At 39.7% G+C, this 11217-nt stretch overlaps 1 protein-coding gene across 1 annotated transcript in view; it reads left to right on the top strand.

Moving 5' to 3' along the window:
* Nucleotides 1-10853: 10853 nt before the first annotated feature.
* LOC308164402 (ufm1-specific protease 2-like) overlaps nt 10854-11217 on the top strand; it is a gene marked incomplete at its 5' end in the record, with an annotated part of 1219 nt that continues 855 nt past the window's right edge. Inside the window, one exon of the mRNA XM_080538503.1 lies at nt 10854-10861. Coding sequence (XP_080394629.1) covers nt 10854-10861 — 8 coding nt within the window. The remainder of the gene's footprint in view (nt 10862-11217) is intronic.

Raw genomic sequence — 11217 nt, 5'->3', positions numbered from 1 at the left:
TAGTACCCCAAGTTGTTTAGTCTGTTCTATTTACTGCTTGAGTGTGTTGTTGACAATCGTTCATGTCCTTCATTAAACGTTTAGCTTTGTCATTTGATACGCCGCCTTGACTCCCCTCTCTCGGCACTACAGTAAACAGTTAATCAGTAACATTAGCCGCTTTTGTGCTCATGTAGGCCTACTTCGTATTATATTATAGCTGATGATCTTTGTGTGTGTGTATGTGACTGTCAGTCACAAGTTTATATTCTGTATATATATATATATTTTTTTTTGCCATCCTGCCTCTAGTTTTGTTTGAAATTAGGTCGTTGTTTTGAGCGAGCGTGCGCGTTTCATGCGCGTGCACGCGGGGAAAAAAAACGCGCGCGCGGACAGGGCTATCCGCCACTAATGTAAAAATTCCTGGAGGAAACACTGAGATATAATAGCATAAATAAGAGAATAAACTCACACACTTACTTACACTCCCTTACACTGCATAGCCTATATACTGAGATATGGCGCACACACACACCTCTCACAGGAGGTCCACACACACACACACACCGTTGCTACCACTGCAAGTTTGAAGAAATTCTAACTTCACATGCCTACAGTCGAATCGCCTCCTACGGCGATTATCGTATCGTGGCCTCTTGTCTTATCATTTCACGTGGCAAAATATCAGGGTTTTGGGCGCAGCTTAACCAATGTCACACGAGCAATAAGTGTGCGATAAGTTTTGTTTTATATGTTGTCTCTCATCCGCACGCGTCGTATTCCCACGCAGTGGGTCTGGCGACAATAATACATTTTCCGGTCTGACTTTTTAAATAAAAATTTAATCGATTCTACGCAAGTCTAAAGCACACAGAAGCCAAATTTAGGCTTAAATGTCTGATCTATTTTAGGGACACGGATTATTTCTGGGTTATGTGGATGAGGGTTTGCATTCCATCATCTGCGAGTGCAGTATGTATTTGTGAGGGGTTGGGACATTGCCCACATATGGAAATGCATACAGATCAGGTCAGGGGCTTTACCTCCAGAGTCTTGAAGCTGATGAAGCTGGCAATGGCGAAGCCGTCGATCACATCCTCCTCGCAGGACACGGACTCCCGGTGGTCGGAGCCCGAGGAGGGCGACGTGGCTCGGCGGTCAGTGGCGAGGTCCACCCTCCTCCTCTGCCGCTCTCTGTCTCTTCGGATCAACAACAACAAGCACACACTGATGGGACACATGGTACTATTACACTCTGAGTGTTATTGTCATGTGATTGATTCAAAACTTGTTTTAAACTTGCTTTTTATCTTTACATATTTTCTAGGGGTTGTTTTTACTTTTTATGTATCTATCTATTCGTGTTCTCTCCATGGAATGTAGTGTATAGAGTGTAAATAGAGTATTTAGAAAAGTGCTATACAACTTAAATGCATTATGATTATTGCATGCATTTGTTGTATTGTATTGGTATTTAGAATTATTAAAAAAACAAAAAATAGTTGTGACATTGAATTCCAATGTATTTTATACACACGACCAATCAACTTTCACCGTTGTCCATCACCATCATTCAGGATGAGTTCCCCAAAACCCCAAAGACACCATAGAGTAACCATAGTAACCATAGAGTAAGTGTGTGTAGAGAGAAGACACCGTAGAGTAAGTGTGTGTAGAGAGAAGCAGGCTGGCACCTTCTCATGTTGTTCATCTTGGTTGTGTAGATGAGTCCGATGATTCTGCTGTCCATCTGCAGCTCCTCCACCCCTCCCTCTGAGAGAGGAGACTCCACCTGCACACACACCAGGGGTCTTAAATACAGGGTTCCCACACCTTCTGAAACATCACATTCAAGCACCTTTCAAGGACTTTCAAGACTCAATTCCCTTAAATTCAAGGACCCAACACGGCATAGTTTGAGACAGATCTAGATGAGAATTTATATAACAGGAACTATCCGCTCACAGACAACAATTAAAAAGAGAGGCTTGAATGTGTGAACACTAGATGGTCTCTTGCCTTCTCTACCACAGCACAGCAAAACAATATATTGTGAAATATGTGTAAAGTTAAGACTTTGTGAAGTTATGAACTTTTAAGGCCTTGGGTTTTTTTGCTCAAATTCACAAACTTTCAAGGATTTCAAGGACCCGTGGGAACCCTGTAAATACTCTCTTTGACAGCAGTGTATTCAGGGTTTTTCCTGCATAGAGAACTATGGGCGGCCGCATCCGTCATATTTCTAGCCGCCTCCAGCTCTCGACAAAACTCTGACGGTCGTATTTTCTACAAGCGTTGAACTCGGTGGATGAATATTGTGTTTTCCTTTACATAAATAATGACATTTCCACCATAAATTGATGCAGAAAGGGTACAAATTGGTGCATATCAATTCACCAGAATGCAAGAAATTAAGTGTTTGATGCTCGTTTAAGGACCCCCAGACAGCCCTGCATCATGCCCCCCCCCCCCCCCCATGTCAAACACCAGTTGTACCACCTCTGCCTCATTTAAACCCTGGTATTGACTCCTGGGGTGGCTAGTGGAGGTAGAAATTGGAGGTCAAGCTCATTGTAATGGAAGGAATGGAAAATGAAGAATGGTATCAAAACATGTGATTGACACCATTCCTCAATCCACTCATTACAACGAGCCAGCCTCACACTGCCCATATGGCCTGTGTCCCAGCTCTCCAACGTTTACCCAGAAAATGGACCATTAACTGGTAGGTCCATGATTGTTTCATCCTTGACACTGTAGTTAGTGACTTTAAACCATTCATTCACACACACTCAACTGTAGCATCTGACGCTGGTTTTCTCTGTGTACCACATGTACAAAAAAAGAGGTTTGGTGAGGCTGCATTCTCATGTTATGCACCCAGATTGTGGAATGCACTGCCAGTTTACATTAGGGATGCAACCTCAGCACATTATGTTCAAGTCAAGACTAAAACCCCATCTTTTTAATATTGCCTTTTAAATGACTAAATAATTAAAGTAAGATTATATAATGATTAAAGCACTTTGAGCTGCAACGTTTGCAGGAAAAGCGCTATACAAATAAAGTTATTATTAGTAGTAGTAGTAGTAGTACCTTGCATTCTGGACACGGGATGACGTTGTCCACCTCCAGGGAGTGAAGACAGCCCGTGCAGAAGATGTGGCCACACAGGAGGGCACGTGGCACGTTCCCAACGGTCTTGTCCTCTGAAAAGAAATAAAACACCAACTAACATGAGAATTTTAACCACGGTTGGTTTATAAACCATATTAACCCAGGTAAATATGTATATGGTTACTTTCTTGATGTATTGTAAAGTCACCATCATGTTTAGGTCAGGTGGGATTTCAACCATAGGATAATTGCAGTCAGAGAAGAAAAAACCTTGTTTTGAACTTGAAGGAATGTAGTACACCACATGTTCTCAGGTAACATGTGCTTTTCCCTACTAACTGAAAGTGATGTCAACTGAAATAAAGACAAAGTTAAAACACTGCTGTCTACTAATTCTTATAGCCTATGTTTTACCATGCCTGTTAGAAAGGTTCCAATATTCAAAGTTCATGATTATTATATTTGGTTATAATTTCCACCTTAAGAGCTAAGCTGTGCGTAATATCACCTGCCACCTTAAGTGCGCAGTGCATTCTGAGCCGCATTCATTCAGAACGGAGAATAAGTTGCAAGCTTCCGTCAAGTTTCTCATGTTACAACTCCAATCATTTAGCATCGTTGTGCAGCATTACAGTGTCAATGTGCGTCACTGAATTACTGTAGGTACAATGTTTCACCCAGTATTTAGGTTGTATTTGCTGTGTTGATTTGGATACTGCCGTTTTCTGCACTCTATTAGCACTAGCAATTAGTCTGGCCATGTGCTTTCTATGGCCGCCGCTATTGCGTGCTCTTCAATGAAGCTCGTCTGGCGCAGTTCACGCTGCAGAGATTGTTATTTGAGTACTGTCTTAAGTTGGTGTTATAATTCAGATTGTATGGCAAAGTGTACTGTTAAGTAGCCTAATGTGTATGGTTAAGTTACATGTACTTTTGTATTGTAGAATGCATTTGATATTGTAGATCAATCAGTACTGTATTATTAGTAACAACATGTGTACTGTAATACCTCTTTCTGTTTATTGAATGCAGAACCACACACATACACCCATTGTAGTGTTTGCAATCATCCTACCCATGCCTGAACTGTACCCTGCCTGAACCCACTAAAGAAACCTGAACACAAAGTCAATCTCCTGTCATGTGTGTCCTGATCGACGCCCCGGGGGCGAATGGAGCATACTCTCATTGAACTATTCACCTTATACAGTCCTTTCCCATAACCTCACTAACAATACTATAGATAACTAACTATATATATATAGTTATATGTGTATACTATAGATAGGTAAAGGTAGGTAGCTTTAGATAGATAGCTAGCTAGCTGAAGGAGATGACGTCTGCTCAAAACGTGGTCCACCTGCTCGCTAACGAGCCGTCGCACCAGGTGGTGATTAACTCCACACGTTCACAGTTTACACCACCAGACCGTCTAAAAAGGGAATTCTATGATTTTATATAAGACATATGATATTTTTACTTTACCAGGTGGGTTGTAGGCTTGGAAACAGATGTGACAGATCAGAGAGTTTGAGTGTTCTGCTCTGCCCGACATGCTTGCAGTGATCAGCTTCTACCCAATCAGAGTTGCCAGATGGGATTGACACTTTCCAGCATAACCAGGGTTCGAGTTATGTGGGAGCCAATGGGAGCTGAGCTCCCCATAAGGACGGTCTGAGCTCCCCATAAGGAAGGTCTGAGCTCCCATAAGGAAGGTCTGAGCTCCCATGAAAGAGAAGAAATGGCAGAAGCAAGAGTGAAAAGTCATGAACACCATGCCATGATGCTAAACCAAAATGGCTGCCTTATTAGCCATGATGCTAAACCAAAATGGCTGCCTTATTAGCCATGATGCTAAACCAAGATGGCTGCCTTACCCATGACAAATGGTGCCTGCACTTTGGTGACACATTAACCCTTTAAGATATTACAGGGCTTGTTTGACTTGTATGTTTGCCCACTATTTTAGCCTCATACTTTCTTGATATATTGTAAAGTCACCATCATGTTTAGGTCAGGTGGGATTTCAACCATAGGATTATTGCAGTCAGAGAAGAAAAAACCTTGTTTTGAACTTGAAGGAATGTAGTACACCACATGTTCTCAGGTAACATGTGCTTTTCCCTAACTGAACGTTATGTCAACTGAAATAAAGACAAAGTTAAAGCACTACTGCTGTCTACTAATTCTTATAGCCTATGTCTTACCATGCCATTACCCCAACACCAGTGTATTTGAACTCTCTACCTTTTGTCACTGATTATCTTGAATTGGAGTGCCGCTTCTGCCATGTTTATGGACACTAGAGGGTAGTTCAGAGGCTGCCGCTGTCAATCAGGGGAGAAGACATGAGGGTTGGTTAAGAACTGGCATTTGCATAATGTTTCCTCAAACCTGCAAGTCAACTGTATCAAACAAACAATGTCAATGTGAAGGAGTTGTTGGTTAACACTAGAACAGTCATGGGTGGTGACCCTGTGAGTAAAAAGAAATGTATACCTTTGCACTCAATCAAATTTCAGGACCCTCCTTTCATGGCTTTTCCTAGATACGTGCTTTCTACCACCCAGTATCCTTACATTTTCAAAATCACATCAGGATAAGCTAGTATAAAGCTATTCTGCAGTACTTCTGTGTAGGAGGCAGACTAATTTACAAGTGCCCTCTAGTCATCTTTGTGTGTAAATAGCAGATTTCCATTCTAGCCCTCGACTAGTAGGTGAAATAGGCATGGCTGTCCTAGTGTTAAGACCTTCGCCCTAAGATCAAGGGATTGAAGATGATGATGTTTGTTGTTGTTGATGTTTCCTCAAACCGTCAACTGTAACAAACAAACCAACCATGTCCATTGTGAACGAGTCATAGCTCAATGGTTAAAACCGTCACCTCAAGATCTGGAAGGTGCCGGTCCAAACCCCAGCGATGGCTTTGAACCTAGGTTTGGAAGATTATTTTGAATATGTATCCTCTCAAACCTTCAAATCGACTATGTGAAACGATCCAGAACAACTGAAAAGTGTGAAAGACTTGTGGCTCAATGGTTAAGACCGTCACCCCATCATCATGGGCCATGGACTTGTATGATCAAATCCTGGTGATGGCAAAACCTAATTCTAGGTTTTGACTATGTACTCAAACCTTGCACCAGTCAGTAGGAGAAACAAACAGTAGAAAGTGAGAAGTGTCTTAGCTCAATGGTTAAGACCATCACCCCATCATCATGGACTTGGCGATGGCTCTATTTCTAGGTTTTGACTATGTACTCAAACACCCAGCTCACGACACTTTCCATTTCATCCACTCACCTACATTACTGATTTACTGATCGTCACTTTCCATTGGTTAACAGAACAATCGTTTATTTAGTTTTCGCTCTAGGTTATCAAATATTTAACCTATTTGACAATATCAGGAAGTGTCCATGAAACCACAGCCTGCATCTGCACCATCTGCAGAGATATTGTTTTTATTGTTACTGTGTTTCAATGTTATATGAAGCAATATACTGTATTGGTTCCCTGAAATTGCCATCTAATTGCAAAGCCATAAAAAAAGATTTGTGTATGAACTCTAATAATAATAATAATAATATTATGATGATGATGTGTTTCCTCTGTGTATGTGATCAGAATTCTTTTTTTTTTTTTTACTGTTGAGTAACCATTTGTTACTCTTACAGTACAATGTAAATGTGTATTTTGGAACATTGATTTTCTGCAACAATGTTTCATACAATTAATATTGTTTGTAGTACCAACATGCACTATATTAAAGACCTTCTCAATATTTAAAACATTTTGCCTGAGGTAAGCAGATGTGAGATGTGTATAATCTGATATGTCCTTTTGATGACGGACAATTTGTCATTGCAGTGAGTTTTCTCTGTGTATATATATGGTGATATGTTACCAAATTAGTCGTATTTTAGTTCTTTTTTCTTTTTTCTCTAGCTACATCCCATCCCCCCTCCTTTAATGGTTATCTGAGTGAGTTCATATTAGTGTTGTGGTTACAGTGGCGTCTCAAATTACATTTATGTCCGGGTATAATAGTTGTTCAGGACTGGTTTGTTAGATTAGAGAACAGGTTTGAGACTCAAGACCGGCTCTTCCTGTTTGTAGACAGTTATGTCCTGTTGTGCGTCAGGTTTAGATCATGTACTGTATCAATGTGTGATGTAAGTACAGATTATCCCTAAACCTTGAGAGTTAAAACTAACCTTTACCATTTTGTTAAGTGTCATTTACAAACGATTGCTCCCACACTGACACACATTTGAGCCAGTGATGGGAGTCTTACTGGTGTATGTTGTAGTTTCAGCATCCAAAACATTTCTGACATACTATTTGACCATGTGGAAAAAGCTGTAGGCAGTTTTCTTTTGTTTTCTTTTATAATACAATGGTGGTTTGATTGAGATAAAGTATACTACAATCCCTCTTCATGCTGATGTTATGTCAGGGTTTGGCCACAAGGTGGTGGTCTTGTCTGAGATGTGATTCTGCAGTAAAAGGTTAATTGGTTCCTGGTTGTCCTGGTAACTGTAACGAGATGTGTGTGCTATCATTTAGCTCACATTAAGATGGGATCAATCAATCTGGAACAATCTAGAGTACATTACAGCTCGTTGTTCTGGTGCCGTTCTGACAGTTTCAAACATATTTTGACAACCTCAAATATGTCTCCCTTGTAAAAGAGACCGTGATCTCAATGGGACACCCTGCTAAAATAAAGGTTAAAAGAAATAAAACTAAATTCTCTGAAGAGTTGTTTGGACACAGCAGTTACAGGAATGTAAAGACTCGGTCCTATTGTATGCTGATGTGGGTGATACAATCTGGCTTCTTATCTTACAGAGAAGTCAAACCAGAGAGGCGCCATGGTTGATCTTTCACCAATGCCATCTGACCTGAAGTTGACAGAAATAGACAGAGACATACTTTTTATGTGAGTGTTCAAAACAATATCAGAACAGCTGGTTCATACATGAAGGGCAAATTAGTTGTTATATTATTGTTATTGAAATTCCTCTTTCTTAAAGGAAGTTTAACTATTTAAGTTGGAAGATCCTGAACCAACCCTTTAAGTACATTGTACGTCTTTCATTAATGTCTGTGTAATATTATAAAGATTAATTTCACAGACAAATTAGTTGGTTTATTTGAATCACTTCCTTATCTTACATTATAAAACAGAAGACATTTTTGTTGGTTTAATCAAAGTGAGCCATTATCCTATGTATTTCATTTGACTTGTGTTTCATTGTCATCACAATTCATGCTGTATTTGATACACTGGTGATGATACATCAGAAAATACAATTTTGCCTCCTGCCGTATATCCAAGTTGAATAATGAACACGAGCCACAGAACACTGTAGATACACAGTGGAGTTTTGGCTGGTGAGTGATTGGTCAAGGCCTCGACACACCTGTCATTAATTTATTCACCTACATTTTAGATAGATAGACAATGAAGACCAACATGTTTCAGATTAGTTTATTTGGTAGGAGACTTGAGTCCAAGGTGCAGTCAAGTCAAATTACCAGTTGCTGCTGCAATTAAATCTTTTTTGAAAAAACAACTCCCAATTTAATATTCCTCCACAACAATTCACCAGTCCCATTGAAAGGCAGCTGAAAGCCAGAATGTGGGGGCAACTACACCAAGCTTTGTTGTTGATCTATGATAACGAAGATGATAACTCATACATACCATCAATATACTGTATGTCTTACACATACCCCCATCAATATAGAGACATGCGCTTTTCTGGACCAGTTTGTAATCATAAATTAAATATTGCTACTGATCATTCCTTGATCGCTACTGAATAAACAGTCATTTCCACCACTAGAAAGCTTGAATTTTATCGTGCACCTTTAAATTACAATGATTATAATGTATTATTATGATTTGTGTCATAAAAAGTGAACTATTATTAGGCAAATAGTTTTACCCATTACATGTTACCCTCTATTTTTCCATCATTGCAATACACAACATCTTCTCTTTTCTTTTATTCTTCAGGTCATCACCCACAGGTTCCTCCAATATCAACAACTGTAATTTAATTTGCATATTTTTTACCTCTGCCAAGGTGTGGTTAGTGAGTGTGCAGGTGTGCCAGGCTTGGCTGGTGAGCTAGACGGAGTCGTGTGTCAGACACAAACAGCTCTCTGTGCATCTGGGGACGGAAAGGCTGACAAGACTTTAGTTAATGACCTTGGAATATTCACATTTTTGATAGTAGTTCATCAATAAGGGGACCCAGTCAACATGAAGAAAGCTCTTACCGAAATGATACCAAACTTACTTAACAAAAGATCAGAATTAGCAAAAGACGTCGCGCCTTATTTTTTCATCATATTCCTCTTTATGTACCACTCTGTTTTTCAAATAGATCTGAGATGCACTTGTCCATCAGGCACATACGTGTGTTTTTTCTACATGGTTTTGCCATTACTTATCATCTTCATATTTGTTATTATACTTTACATTAAAGAGTTAAAAGAATGCTGTAATTGTTGCCAAGGGGCTCAAGGGAAGAAGGCTGAAACGCAGACGGGCTGTAAACGTTGCTGTTCTATAGTTGCACACATTTGCATGGCAGTATGTGCACCATTGCTTTGGGTGGCATCTGTGCTGATCGATGGGGACTGGTACCTGTGCTGCAGATGTAACCCTCCTCCAGACCAAGCAAAGCTTCCCTGCATGGACAAGAGTAACCTCACCCTTGATGAAACATTTACTATTTATGAGATCAATAATTACTCAACTGTGAGTATTTTTTCATGATTAATTTTGCTTTGTTTTAGCTTTTGATGTTAAATGTATGGATCAAATTGTATTAACCCGAACATTGATTGTTTGTTTTTTCAGATCTCTGGATTGTGGCTGCTTCTTCTTATTGCGTCACTAATACTCATTGCAACCTGCGTAACAACCTGTTGTTTAGAAGAAATCAAGGAACAACCGGCACCAAAGTTACCAAAGGTTCCAATGAATCCATCCTTTGAATTTACACCGCTTCATAATAATGTCTAGCTTTTAATTAGCACAATGGCAAAAGGGCGCCTCAGAAATAGTTATATGCATCATGTCCCTGATTTCGTGACAGTAAAACAGGTGGTTGAAAGACAAGGCTTAGGGTTCATTCTGTGTGAAAATACGAACGTTTCCTGAAAGGGCTGGTCAGTGATCACACCGCATACTACTGTACTCTGTTGCGTGCATCAACATGCTGCTTGAAGTATATTTGTTGGGTTTTATATGCTTTTTAGTTGGTTTTGGAAAATTGGTTATTATGTTAAGAATGCTGACAATGCTGAATGCTCCCAAGAGCAGAGTTGACATTCTCAACCAGTTTCTAGCAATATAAATGATATTAGAAGACTTAACAGGTTTGTAGAAATATATCTCTGTAATGAATATATTATTTGGGGAATTGCTGCTCATGCTGGGATTAGTAGTGATGATATTTCCATATGTAATATGTTGTTATTGTTTTATTGTACATTTTCACATAAGTCTAAACGGTCCTCTCAAAAACGCAAGTTAACAGTGTTTCAATGTTAATAATAATAATAATAATAATAATAATAATAATAACACATTTATTTTATAAGGCGCCTTTCATGGCACTCAAGGTCGCCGTACAACAAATTTAAAAACAGTTACAAAATACATAGAAATATACAGTATCAACATAGCCAGCAGCAGAGCAGCACGGGAACAGTAAATTAACACGGATTATGCCTGCGTAAACAGGTGGGTTTTGAGGTGGGTTTTGAATGAGGAGATTGAATCAATGTTCTTGATGTCGGGGGGGAGGGAGTTCCAGAGGCGAGGGGCGGAGCGGCTGAAGGCTCTGAACCCCATGGTGGACAGACGGGCTGGGGGGACGGTCAGGTTGATGGAGGAGGCAGACCTGGGGGACCGGGCCTGGCCTCCCTCAATAGAAACGGATAGGGATTCTGGCCTGTAGGTGCTTTACAATTGCAATATTGGGTTTGAGCCATGGAAAAGATTTATGAACAAAACGGAAATAATATTAATAAATAATATTAATATAAAACAATTTAAAATATGTTTTTTGTTAAATAAATAAAAAATAAA

This window comes from Nansenia antarctica (assembly GCF_963989245.1).
Source record: "Nansenia antarctica genome assembly, chromosome: 8".
Lineage (NCBI taxonomy): Eukaryota > Metazoa > Chordata > Actinopteri > Argentiniformes > Microstomatidae > Nansenia > Nansenia antarctica.
This window is presented reverse-complemented; position numbering and strand designations above follow the sequence as displayed.